General features: G+C 42.0%; 1 protein-coding gene across 6 annotated transcripts in view; it reads right to left on the bottom strand.

Annotated features, from left to right (window-relative positions):
- Positions 1–3,703: 3,703 nt before the first annotated feature.
- The window catches only part of TPD52L1 (TPD52 like 1), a 96,948-nt gene continuing 86,634 nt past the window's right edge, over positions 3,704–14,017 (bottom strand). For 2 of the 6 annotated variants that reach the window (XM_059399131.1, XM_059399132.1), the window contains 3 exons: positions 12,946–12,984; positions 9,654–9,714; positions 3,704–4,363 (listed from right to left, as the gene is read on the bottom strand). In XM_059399131.1, coding sequence (XP_059255114.1) covers positions 4,235–4,363; positions 9,654–9,714; positions 12,946–12,984 — 229 coding nt within the window. In that variant the 3' untranslated portion in view covers positions 3,704–4,234. The remainder of the gene's footprint in view (positions 4,364–9,653; positions 9,715–12,945; positions 12,985–14,017) is intronic. The other 4 variants (XM_059399134.1, XM_059399136.1, XM_059399133.1 and 1 more) reach the window with 3 other exon arrangements.

The following is a 14,017-nucleotide window of genomic DNA, read 5'->3' as shown; positions in this document are numbered from 1 at the left end:
AGTTTCCATGTGAAGGCCTGTGAGTCTGGTGTGGCGAGAATATTCTAGGCGGCGTTTCTTTGGAAACTCTTTGCAGTATCCATGGATACCCAATCTGCCAGAAGCAAAGTGCATGATCTTTTCAGAAGCAACACACATGTACATAGAGCTACTCTGCATTGAAAAGAGCCATGCTGCTTAGTTTCAACATACTGTTGCATCATATCAGAACTTTGGAGTTTTTTTTTTTTTCCTGGCATGAACATATATCCATAAAATAATCACAGATAAAAATTCAAATATTTATAACCAGATTTTCTGGGGCTCTGAAGCTTTACTTGGGATGTTTTGCCTGCTGTAATTTTCATAAATTCAAGAGTAGGAAGCCTCTACTGGGTCAGACTTAATACGGCTGGCCACTGGTCATCATTATCTCCATTTTCCATCGACCTACCAAGTTTATACTTAGTTCTAAATCTTCCTTACTGGGGCGATAGGTTTAAGAAGAGAAAATGTAATGGTGCTATCAATACCATTTAATAACACAATGAAGAGCAATAGAAAAAGATAGCTATTGAATTCACTAGCCAAATCGTTAAATTATCACTTAAAAAAATTTTTTTTTCCTCTTGGGAGATACATGCTACTTGCCTGGAATTGATCTGAATGACAAATCCTTAAATTAGGATATGGTACAGAAAATTATTATTGGGTTGAACTCAACAAAAAAGAATGTGTTACCTCCTTGCAGCGAGGAAGAGAGACTACTCCACTCAAAAGGAGAGAGGGGAAAGGCAGGGCCGCAGGGGAAGGTGGAGGGGGCACAGCTCAGGCGGGGAAGAGGACTGGGGTGGGACGGGGTGTTCTTTGTTAAAACAGTTCCTTGTTTCTCCCTTGTAGACTGGCATTTCACCAGCGTTACATAAGTCTCAGTGCCCTTCTATTTGAAAAATGTCAATTCTAACAGAATGTCCAACCTGCTCCTCTCAAGTCTGGTGGTGATAATGCACTCTGTGATGAATGACTGATGAGGTTGTGCGGAAAAGCAGCCTCTGTACCCCACAGTTTTACTTACGTGGTTTGCCAGTCTTCATATTCTAAGTGAGACTGGGATGATTCCCGCAGGGGATTTAGGATTATCTTATTTTTACTGCCTTGATACATATACTTCATGGTATGAACTAAAAAGTCAGACGTGTAGAATAAAGAATTTTACCATTCTTAGAGATTATCGAATAACCATAAGACGTTACCAAATATTAGTTTGAAATTGTATCCAACTACCAGGTTTGAAGTCATTTTTTTACATTTCGTGTGAAAATCACTTCTTCACCCGCCTGCAGCGTCCTCTTCCCTGCACCTGCCCCCACTTGGATTTGATAATAAGCAAGAGGGGGTGTTGCAGTTCAAGTTCACAACCACCTTATGCACCATTCTGCAGTAAAGTGCAGCTGCCTTCCGGGCCCGACGGGTAACTCTGGAACAGGGAACACCGACTGAGCAGCAGCTTAGACTTCCCGTGTTTCCTCTTCATGTTGGCCACCGTGAATGGCATGGTTTGTCAAGACGTTCTGTGATAAAGCATGCAGTTTGTTTTGTTCTCTGTGGCTCAAGAGCAACTTTGTAAGAAGATGTGTAATTCAGAGTAAGAGGCAGATTGCTTTGCTGCCATGACCTACCAGAGTCATAGTCCTCATGAGAAGGAAGTTGTCAGATAAAGTTGAAGCATAAATTTATGAGTATTTACCATCAAGCAACACTATTTAAAAAGTGGCAAATGGTTACATTACAGAAATGCTTACTTTTTTTTTTTAAGCCCGTTTATTTTGTAATCACAATTCATATTGGAATTCTAGGTTATTGGGGTTGTGATATAATTTTGGGAGGTTGTGATAAAATTTTGTATACATGTTGTTGACCTGAAGTCCTTGTGATTTTTTGTAAATGGTTAAGCCCATGGTGTGCAAATACCTTTAGCACTTGTGGGAACACTTTAAATTACTGCATGTGAACTGAGCCCAGCGGGACACAATAGGAGAACCTGGGGAAAGTCAAGTCAGGAGGAGCTCACACAGGCAAAGTAAGGGAGAAACAAGCAGCTCTGGGGATTAGACAGTGAGGAACTGAAATGTCTATGCTAAGACCACCCACCTACTGACGACTGGAGTGATGGACTGCTTCACACACTGTATGACGAAAGAGTACTCATGTCATGGTCCCTTATCTCCCAGATTAGAGTGAATAATAATAATAATAAAACCCCTTTCAATTAATAGAGCTGACACAAATACAGTTTTTATAAAACTGATGCAATTCAAAGTTTTGAAGACTGGTTTGAAATGAGAGGCTAAAACGTATTTGAAGCTTTGAGACACGAACACGAATTATCTTGATTCTCTGTCCATTGTTAATACTATGTTTTCAGGTGAGACTTCTCTCAGCAGAAATTGGTTGGTGAATGAAGATACTTGTGTAGAGCAACGTAACTGCTTTTTCTAATACAGTGCAGTCAAAAAGAACATGGCCAAGAAGCGAGTTTCTGCAAGGTGACCATTTTAAACACACTAGGCAAAGCCAAACTAAGCACAGAGCTTGACAGCCACATGCAGCAGTGGGTGAGCAAATTACAAACCTGCTGGACAGGGTTTGGCTTCAAGCAACATGCTGGAAGGTTAAATTAGGGAGAATGCCAGTGATCCCACTGGCAAGACTTTGTTGTCCACTCTGGTTCAAGATTATAGCCCCATACCTGTCTCTGTTAAGATTACAAGCCTCAGAGATTATGTGGCTTTGAACTAGCTTGATTTTCTGTTAGATGTGCGGATTGTCCTGCTCCATTAATCTGAATAGAATTTTTCAGACTGGCTTTATTAAACCATGAATAAAAGCTAGCATATTATATTATATATGCTATATAATATACATATATCAAACTGCTATTTTAAGTTAATGGGTCAATTCTGTGTTCATTTAAAAATTGCATCTATAGGATGTGTGTCTGCTACCTAGTAACAAATGTATGGCGCCATTTAGAAGAAAAGAGAAGCGAATGTTGTGGAAGGTAAAAATTCCTGCAGAAATCTGATTGTATTAATATGAGGCTTTTCTCCTTCATGGTGGGCAATTTGAAAAATGGAAGGGGAAGCAGAACTCGGTTTCTCCTATTTTCTGACCATCCCCTTTCAGATCTCCCTAACCCAAGTTTACTACTCTAGGTAGATAGAATTTTAGAATCGGTAGGGTCGCTGAGGTTGTAATTACTTAACACATTTTAATGTTCACCAAGTTAGCAGTAGACGTTGATTTAAAATAGCACTACAGAGGGGCAGGACCCCAGCTTGGATTCTGGCTCCCTGTTCAGCGAGGAATCTGCTTTTCCCTCTCCTTCTGCCCCTCCTCCTGCTCGTGCTCTCTCTCAAATAAAATCTTAAAATTATAAAATAAAATAGCATCTGCAGATTCATAGCTACCATCCTAAAGTCATTACCAGCCCTTAAGATATAAAGAAATTAAGAATTCAAAGTCTTGGGGCGCCTGGGTGGCTCAGTGGGTTGAGCCTCTGCCTTCGGCTCAGGTCATGATCTCGGGGTCCTGGGATCGAGCCCCGCGTTGGGCTCTCTGCTCAGCGGGGAGCCTGCTTTCTCCTCTCTCTCTCTGCCTGCTTGTGATCTCTGTCTGTCAAATAAATAAATAAAATCTTAAAAAAAAAAAAGAATTCAAAGTCTTCATTAAAACAGATCATTTTAATTGCTTAAACAAACATACATAATTGATGCCAGTGAGGGCGATCACAAGCAGTTTGATGAAATTTGCAGTGAGCCCACCGGCTTGCTTTGGAAGGTCAGAAAAAACTCCATCCCACCCACCTGACCGAACTGGAAGGGTTCACTCTAAGCCTTCAAAGACATGCACAACATAAAAGAATCCAAGCGAAAACCAAAACCGATCATTAATAGCTACAAGATTGGAAAATATACGCCGAATCATTACACAAAGACAAGGGTAATAATCAATTGTTGTCCCCACCTGCTCGAGTGGGGACATTTTAAATTATGACAATCTACGGATACGGACTGTGATGGTCACGTGGTCTATCATTAACACAAATACAAAATGGAAATCATTTTATTAAACTCCGTGGAGGGGCCATTTGAAGAACATCAAGGCGCGGGCTTTTCCGGGCGGGATTTTGGTCGGCCCAGCCGCCTGCACGCTGGGCGGGGCCGGGGCTCCGCGGCGGCCGCAGGGGGCGGGCCTAGCACTGCAGCTCCTCCTCCTCGGCCCGCCGGGGCCCGCCCCCCGAGCTCTGCGCGCTGGCGTGCGCTGTGGAGCTGAGCACCTCCTCGAAGCTGCCTCCGCCGTGGTTCGCCCCGCCTACTTTCGTCTGAAAGGGCAGAGGTGCAAACATAGTTAGTTCATCAGGTCTGCAATGTTTGTGTGAGACCGAGCACTCTTAAGTTCTGGGATAATTTTTTTCTTGAAAGGGAACGTAAAGGGGTGTAGAGAAGTTGGTTTCCTTTAGCAGAGTGTTAGCATGCCATTCATACTGGGATCTGGGATGAGACCCAAAACTTCAATGAGGTACAATTTTAGCGGTGCTCTCTTCATTCCTCCTAACATCTAAAAATCTCAGTTCCTTCAGAAGCATATCCGGATCTGTGCATTCGTCTACACATGACCCTGAGAACAGATGTAATCAAAACAGAACCGGATTTTAGATAAATTCTCTCAACTTAAAAAGTATGGGGGAGGGGGCGCCTGGGTGGCTCCACGGGTTAAAGCCTCTGCCTTAGGCTCAGGTCGTGATCGCAGAATCCTGGGATCGAGCCCCCTATCGGGCTCTCTGCACAGCAGAGCCTGCTTCCTCCCCTCTCTCTGCCCCTCTCTCTGCCTGCCTCTCTCTCTATCCCACTTGTGATCTGTCAAATAAATAAATAAAATCTTAAAAAAAAAAAAGTGTATAGGGCACCTGGGTGGCCTCAGTCGTTAAGGGTCTGCCTTTGGCTGATGTCATGATCCCAGGTTCCTGTGATCAAGCCTACCACATCTGGCTTACCGCTGGGAGGAAGCCTGCTTCTCTCTCTCTCCCACTCCCCTTGCTTGTGTTCCCTCTCTCGCTCTATCTCTGTCAAATAGATAAAATCTTTTTTTAAAAAGGGTATAAACATCTTTAAGTGACTCCAATTTAGGCTTCCTACTGGGACTTAGAAAGGCTATCTGGATCCCTGACAAATGGCTTTTGAAAAGACTGAGCAGCTCCACTGAATATGTTTTCTGGTCTCTGTTCTGAGAGGTAGACAAGCCTCAAATCTTAAGCGCTAGCTACCTCACATCTTTCTATGCAGCTGCCCCTAAAAGATTATCCTGACTTGAAATGCAAAGTTATGATGCTTGAGGGGGCTCCCTTTATGTCAGCTTTTTATTGGTAATAAGAATAAAATCAGGAAGAAATCAATTTATAAGAAATATATTAAGAAACATTGTTAAAATGTTTTGGAAAATTCCTTATTCAAAAAGTCCTTCAACAGAATATCTAATGTTTAATGCAAGTCTTATTAACATCACATTGGTTTTCCTTTAGCCATTACCAATATGGAAAAACATGTTGAGGAAAAGAAAGGTACAAAATAGAAAATGCTGCTATTCCCAAAGTGCTGTCTACTCCTTGGTGTCACCAAAGTGATCACTCACAGAACCATTCATGCTAGGGGATATAACCACTTACTGCCTGGTCTGCCCTTTATAAAACCTAACCAGGTTTTAAAAGCAGTTAAATCATTCCAAAACAAGCATATGCTTTTCTCCAATTGTCACTAAAACCCCTCTCTGCCTCTTTAAATTCAATTCCTAACTCGAATTTTCTACTCTGCTTGGGGTCAGGAAACTTATTCTGGAAAGTGACAGATAATACATATTTTAAGCTTAGGATTCACTCAATACTCAAATCAACCATTGTGCAAAGCAGCCAAAAATAACCCTTAAGTGAATGAGCATGGCTGTGTTTCCAGAAGACTGTATGTATGGACACTGAATTTCACGTAGTTTAATTTTAACATGTCACAAAATAGCATTCTTCCTTTGATTTTTTTTCAACCATTAAAAAATATAAAAACTGGGGTGCCTGGATGGCTCAGTTGGTTAAACCTCTGTCTTCATCCCAAGGTCTCATGGTCCTGGGATCGAGCCCCACATCGGGGAGCCTGCTTCCTCCTCTCTCTCTGCCTGCTGCTCTGCCTACTTGTGATCACTCCTTCTCTGCCACATAAATAAAATCTTTAAAAAATATATATAAAAACCATTCTTAGCTTACAGGCCATTCAAGAATAGCCAGCTAGCTGGATTTGGCCCACAGGCCTTGATTTGCAGACCTCGGGCACTGAGCACTGACTGATTCCTCCTCTACTCTGTGTAATCCCAGCACTGGGAAGCAGGGGTTGCTTTCAACTATGTGACTTTTCACTATGTTTATTTCTTTCTGGAGAGAAACAAGATCAACTCAATGAAATCTACTCTATTAAGAGATCCCATTCTCCTCTTTGTTGTACTTGCACTCTGTTTTGCAGCAGAAGTCACACACAGCTTTGAATCAAGTGAATACCAATCACTGATGTTTTCTTTCGGGCTTTGTTGCTTTCTCTTCTCCTAGTTCTTGATTTTTCTCAAATCAAAATAGAAAAATAAAAGAGTAAATCGTTTTAAAATAAAGCAATTTGGCAAAAAAAAAAAAAAAAAGGTAGCACAATGAAGGGGTTTTCTAACCGAGAGGGTTGAGTGGAATAAAAGGGTTTCCTAAGGACGTGAGTTGAATGACTGTCCACAGCAATTACTGAGGTCAGGAGTTGCTTCGGGAAAGATGTGAACAATAAACCTTTTCTGGACCCTTCCCTTCATTATGGCTCTTCATTCAGGCATTTGTCACTTTATCCCCAAAACTATGATTGTTGGTTGCATAGAATTCTACTTGAATTATTGAGTTGGGCTGCCTAATCTCTCATAATAATATGGCTCGTTGAGAAGACACAAAGAAGTAATAAATATATCTTATCTTTTTCTTAAGATTTTAAGTCAGGCCCTGCAAAGAATTCTTCAAAAATAGGTGCACTAGAACTACGGTCTGCTTGACATGGTTCAGAGAATGGCTGGAAGGCTGACTGACCAGAACGGCTGGAAGGGATATAGTTGTTCCTGATTCACTGGAACATGGTGAAGCACAACAAATTATGGTTTCATAGGAGCTGGTTCTTGCTATGCTTGTTTATTTTAGAGGCAACAGAAAGTATGCTCATTGAGCGCAGAGGTGAAACCAGCTGAGAGTCCTCAGGTGAGACAGTGATGTATTACGAGGACCAAGGCAAACAGGACTAAATTTTATATAATGGTGATGAAATGGAAAATTTTTCCTGGAAAACCAAGCTGTCTACAGAACTGGAAAACCAAGTTGTCTAAAGGAAGAACTATCAGTTGGGTATAAATCCCACAAGGTGTGTGACAGACTGTGTGAGGAGATGGCAAGAATGGACTTCCCTTCCCAGCAGAACATTATTTCTAATAGAATACCAATATGAATGTGATTCCTTTTGAGTGATGTTTTTAAAAACTGGGCTTAAAACGTGTGATAGAACCGCAGCACAAGACCTGTGAGGCATTTCCTTACTGATTCATCCTGACTGACTTGTGAGTCAGCCGGAAACAGCCTGGGGCCCAAAATTGAAGAACGTTATAGAAATTTTGAAGAAAATTTAGAACAAAAAACTATGCGGCAAATAAACTATATAAAGAAGGGTTAAACATCTATTATTTAGCCTGGAGAAAGAAAAAGAATGAGGAATTTGCAGTGACTGAGTGAGTGGGAAGTTTTATACAAAGCACAATTATTAGCTATTTATTCTCCATTGCCTGGGTGGGCAGAAGAAGAGGAAGTAGGCATCGGCTGTGACATAGGAGGTGGGTGGGATGTGAGTCTTGTTAAACCGAGGGGATAATCATGCAGACACTGAATCCATGTTCAGGAAGTCTTGACACAGGCTAGGATCTGGTCGGCTGAGTTCGTTTTGTTCATGTCTGAAGGCGGAGGCGGGCTCTACACCTTCCGTCCCAGTGAAGAGAGAAAAGGGAGAAGCGCAGAGTGCTGGATCAAAGGCTAAAACGACACGTGAGCTGTGAGCTTACCAGCGCTTCCTAAAAGCAAAGCGAAATAGGTTGTTCTTTATTCTTCTTTTGCTTCTTCGTATCTCCTTCTTCTAAAGAAAACCTAAAAAGTACAACTTCCCCTATGTCGGAACTGGTCTAATAAGCAGCAAAATCTATCTTCCCTCCACTCTCTAAGGCTGAGAACTAAATGCTGAGAAATTAACTCCCAGGATTTTCTGAACCCTTTCTTTTGAAACTGGATACTCTAGCAAGAGAAATATTCAAGGCGCTGCGCATCCCTCCTTATGAAAAGTTTTCCCTCTACGTGGGGGCAATTCAATGGCTCCTAAGGGTCCTCAGATACTCAATAAGCAATGATGTTGGTAAATGAAAGCAAGGCCTGGGAAATGCTGAGTCATCATCTCATTCTTGCACCTTAAACATCACATCCCAGGCCCGATAAAGCAGAAGTAGGAGACTGTATGAACGAACCGCCCCTAAGAGGAAAGACTCTCCAAGTCACAATCAGAGCACGCGGGAGCCCTAGCGAGGGATACCCGACATCCTCGCGGGCTCATGAATGCGCACGGGGGCGAGCCTTCAGCAGCAGCGGGGTGATCGGCACGTGCACACACCCGCTTTTGCTCTGCTTCAAGATCATCTGCGTTCTTCATTTTACCAGATAAGGAAATACGGAAACGGACTGTCTACAAAATAGCGCTAAGAATATCAAGACTCTGTAAGTCACCATTTAACTGCTCTCTTTAAAAAAATAATCTTAGTCATTTCAAAGACTTTTCCTGCATTAGAAGTTCTGTGCATTTTGGGACTAGACTGATTTTATTTGTACTTTCTTTCTTTGTGGATGAACTCAACTACACTCAAACGACAAATCCAATATGAAGTTCTTTTTTTTTTTAACACCTCCCATGACACAGGCATATTTTCATTTGAAAACCTGGGATTGAATGTGTTATTGCAAAAGAATGCTCGTTGTGACTCAGTTTGATTTTCCCTCCTTGATCACCATGCTGTGCTGCGCTCAGTCTGGGAATGGAGTAAATGGGTTGGGGTAGCTGACGGGAGGAGGGAAGCAGCGCAATGCAGGGGCCAAGTTCGTTTTTGCTAGTCCATGTGCAAACCAGAGGGTCTATAAGCTGTGGGCGACCCTCCACTTATCTTCTAAATTCAGAATTCACATACCCTCAATCCTAACCACAATCCTCTCTCACATACCAGTTTTGGAGAGGACAGCCCGAGAGAGTTCAAGCCTGCAAAGATGTGAACACACATCCCAGTTCATGTTCACAAGAGATCACCCCGGAATGGTTTACGGGAACAACTCTGTGAGGGTCCATCAACGTTCTCCAATACCAGTTTGACTGACGGATAGATTCAGATGTGAAGAAAAAGACAGACTCTGGGCAGACTGCCTTCCCGGCTGCCCCGAATGCTGGCGGTCCCACCTTCAGAATTAACCACCACAGTGACTAAGCTGTCCTGATTCACAGGACCCCATGACACAAAATTCACTTCATCTGTACCTTAAGGCTTGTGACAGTTGTCTCAACCCTCTCCTCAAATGATTTGAAAGTAGGAGAATTCCTAAAATAACAAAAAAAGAGAGGTCAGCTCCAAAGACCCAGCTGTCTTAGCAACCGAGCTGCCTGGCTTTCTGCTCTCAACTGTAAACATCATCTCTGCACCAGAGCCAGCTGTCGGTTCTCCACCTACGACAAGCATGCTTTTAAAGTATGTTTTCCTTTCTGCTAGGTCAGAGCCACAAACCATAACCTGACATGGAAATTTTCTAAGTAAAAGATTCCTATAATAAACAGGACAGCATTTGCTAATGACACCGCCGTAATAATTCCAAGGTGCCCTGGAAATCATTCCCAATGAGTCAAAGGAGTGATAGCTTAATTTGTCACTTGCTAGTTAACTGTTTCTATTGTAGCACTCCTTTTCCCAACCCATTTTTTGTTTTGTTTTTTGTTTGTTTGTTTTTGGTGAGCAATGGAAAGTCTGTCTGAAGAATGTCATGTTAGAATTTTCCCACTTGGAATTTTGAAGTTATTTATTTCAGAAATAACTCAAGGGGGAAACAAAAAAGGTTCATGAATTTTTCTCTTCCATGCCTTAAAAAGTAATCACTTGGAAAAAAAAAAAAGTAATCATTTGGTCAATTTCCATGAAGTAGTGTTTCTGGGAGTCAATGCTTTCAATATTTTAAGTTGAAATATACCTATTACTTGTCTAACGCTTGGTCAAAATGGTGTTATGAGCATGTTATTCTTCCTCCTGGAGAGGATACACCTTTGCTCTCTTACCTACAAAATCTTTTCAGTCTATCGACAATTTATTGGTGACTCATTCATTATGATAAACACTCTATATACATCATCTTGTTACCTTAAGAATGAGATGCTTCATTTTAGTACGTTTTGGTTTCCTGGACTGGATTTGGCCACATGACATGATTTCATGACATCATCACCATTAAAAAGAATATCCCCAGATCCAGCTAATGAAACAGGAGCCAAGAAGGAACTAAAACTGTATCTTAAATCTTGTATCAATGTCAGCTTTCAGCAACAATGATTGCCATCAATTTCAGGTCAAATAATTCAACTGAATGTTACTTATTTGATAAGCCACCTGTTATTCACTCTTGAGTGCAGGTGAAATGAAATAGGACGAATGGCCTAGAGGAATTTTGTTAAGGGAGAACTGTTCTAATAGATGGGTATTTGTATGGTGTGGAATGAAGCAGGCTCTAATACTATCAAGAGGAAACTAACGTCCGTAATATGTTTTGGACTGAATTTGGCTTTGTTAGAGACTACCTCCAGAGACTCTGACACTCCAGATGGTCAGAAAGGTATCTGCATCTCTCCTGTAGGGATTCACCGTGGTGAGTTCAGAGAGCCCATGGGTGACCCCACACCTTGTAAACAACTCAAGCAGAAGTCAAATTTCTATGAGTAATCCTCCTTCCTATTGCTGTTTCATGATGAAATATTAGTGAATTTTTACCGCAATGACTGAAGTTTATGTATTTATTGGCCCCTTACTTCCACTGCAGGTTTTATATGGGCAAGCCTGCTCACGTGCCTGCCTGTCATTGATTAGTGACACAAGCCCTGGCCAGACAGTTCAGCTGAAGGGTTCATGGGTATATGTTAGATGAGTAAGAAAAAAAAAAAATTTTTTTAAGTTAGTTTCAGGCAAGATTATGAGGACTACATTTGACCCATAAGCCACTAAATGGATTCACAAAGCAAAGCTGTGTTAATTTTTTGCAAGAACTTCTTTGGACACCCAGACTTAAAAGCTAACAGACAGTTGGTTAAACGTCTGCCTTTGGTTCAGGCTGTGATCCCATGTCCTGGGATTGAATCCCACATTAGGCTACTTGCTCAGTGGGGATCCTGCTTTTCCCTCTGCTTGTGTTCTCTCTCTCTCTGACAAAATAAATAAATAAATAGAATCTTTAAAAAACTAGTTAATAAAAAAAAGATGACATATAAAGAAGCTCAGAGCTGTAGGTTGCACTATTCAATCTGAGTGTTTTTATGCTAAGGGGTGCAAGTCATTCAAAGATGGACTAAGTAATCTTGAATCTGTGCTCCCTATTTAGCACCAAATTAGGGAAATCAAATACGGTGGCTAAAATTTCCAAAGTAACCATATAACCTCAGTGTGGAAGAAACATCCTCAGGATAATAAAACAGACATTGCTCTAATTCAGTTACACTAGACAGTGTACTGGAGAACAGGGAGAAACTGTTCACTCAGATTTAATCAGATCACTACAGCTACAAATGACCCTGGAAAGAATTTGGCTGTGGTGGTCTCAAACCATTTAGAGCAACCGAACCCCCTCTCTAACACATCACACCACAATACATACTATAAAGCAGGTAGAAGAGGCACAGTTTGGACTGAAGCAGGGAAGGGTCTTGGAAGGCTCATGGGCCCCCCTCCCCCACTCCATATCCCCCACAACGGAAGTCCAGGGCAAGAGCAATGGGAAGAGCAGTAAATCTGGTTTTAGCTTCTTATTTTAAACATGAAGATACTGATACCAGTAAGATGTCTTTCCCAAGGCTGCAAAGCTCATCCTTGGCAGAGCTGGTCTACAATCTGCATCTCCGGATCCCCCCCCACCGCCAGGCCCCTGCAATCTGACATTCATTCTTCCATACCTTGTTACTATTTGTGTGCTTTTATCTGATTGCCTCACTAAGCTACACAAACCGGAAGTGGGAAATGTCTTTCTCAGAAGTTTTCATCCAGCTAGTGATTTTAATAACATTTTCATTGCCTAACAGACACCTCACCTTAACATCTACCTTAAAAAATCGTGGTGGTATCCTTTCTACAGCTGTAGTCTGTTGTTCCCTTCAGTGTAACCCTTCTCCCGGGCTTGCATTTAATTCTGCTGAAATAAGGCACATATTTCTGCCTTTGGAGGTGTGGTGGCTCCAGGCCCTAAGCTAAGAATGTGCGTCACACAGGTTACTTTGTGTCACACAACAGGTAAGAGAATGGAGATTGAGCTAGGTAAGTAACATGTCTCAGGTCACACAAATCAGGAGACACTGGACTTAAGAAGCTGAAGCCCATTACACCCTACTTCCACAGAACTGTCTAGCTTTTCTCCTGAAGGCTGTCGGGAAAGACAGTAAGGTCTTTGGGTCAGTAAGGTCAATGCATTTCCTTTCCTACTGGGGGGGGGGGGGAGCTCCGCAAAGTAACTATCAATAAAAAGTAATACTTCATACATACACATTCTGCATTGATATTATATAAAGTAATTTATACACACATTACCTCATAGCAGGCATACTTATGGAATGGCGAATGGAGTAGCTTCAGGGCAAAAGCAGATTAAAAGAAAAAAAAAAAGAAAGAAAAAAGAAGATAGCACAACATAAGTACATGAGAAACTCCCTATTCCCAGTTCTAAAACAGCAATTTCAACTGTCAGAAGTATTCCTTGCCCGCCCCACCAAGATGACATTTGTTTTCGCTGGGTAGGATGGGCCAGCCCATCCAGCTTTCAAGATTATAAAGGAAGAGTACACTGTCCAAGTTGGGTGTTATTTTACTTCCTGTGGGTTCCCGGTAGGCCAGGAAATCTGAGGAGAATGTCTGGTTTTTCCAGGTGTGCCCAGCAGCCCGTGGACATCCTCCCCAGGTTCAACTCCCACTCCCTTCCCTTCTTTCTTCTTTCAGGGAGAGAGGAAGAGCTGTACCTAGGAAGGCACAAAGGCAGGTAAAAGCTAATCATTCTGTTGTAGAGAAACTCTCCAGAGGAATATAGGTAGTTCACTTAAGACATTCAAGGAAACACATAGCAGGCTACTGTAATCCACACAGTCCCACCGGCAGCAGGGACCTCCGCATCCATTCTAGGACATCTGTACATTTCTGAGAATTGTAAGAGTTCCAGCCTCCTCACTCTACTGATCCTATGGCTGGCTCATCTTCCCTCTGATGGATCAACTGTGACTCCTTTGTGAGTTCCACTCAGAAACCAGGCTGGGCTGAGGGAGGAAGCCCTACGTGTATGGGTCCATGTCCTGCGACAGCGCTCCCCCATCACACCTTCCAACACCATCCCTGCGTCTCTCCTCCCAAGAAGCTAACAGGAAGGGATCACACGCCTCACCCTTCCCCAACAACATCACTGAGGTCACCAGTATTGGCAGTACTTTACTAGAACTCAGAAAGAAAAGGACAAAGAAATTCAGGGAGTACTTATGGTCTTACTTAGAAACCACTCCGCTTTGAAAATATAGGCAAATATTTCCCCAGAAATTATATTTAAAAAGGAAATTACTAAAAGAAATCCATCAGCATTATCAATCTATTCATCCCTTTAAATACAGGCAGTATTCTT

This window comes from Mustela nigripes, chromosome 5 (assembly GCF_022355385.1).
Source record: "Mustela nigripes isolate SB6536 chromosome 5, MUSNIG.SB6536, whole genome shotgun sequence".
Taxonomy (NCBI): Eukaryota; Metazoa; Chordata; class Mammalia; order Carnivora; family Mustelidae; genus Mustela; species Mustela nigripes.
Note: the sequence above shows the minus strand (reverse complement) of the source record. Positions and strands in the feature narration are given on the sequence as shown.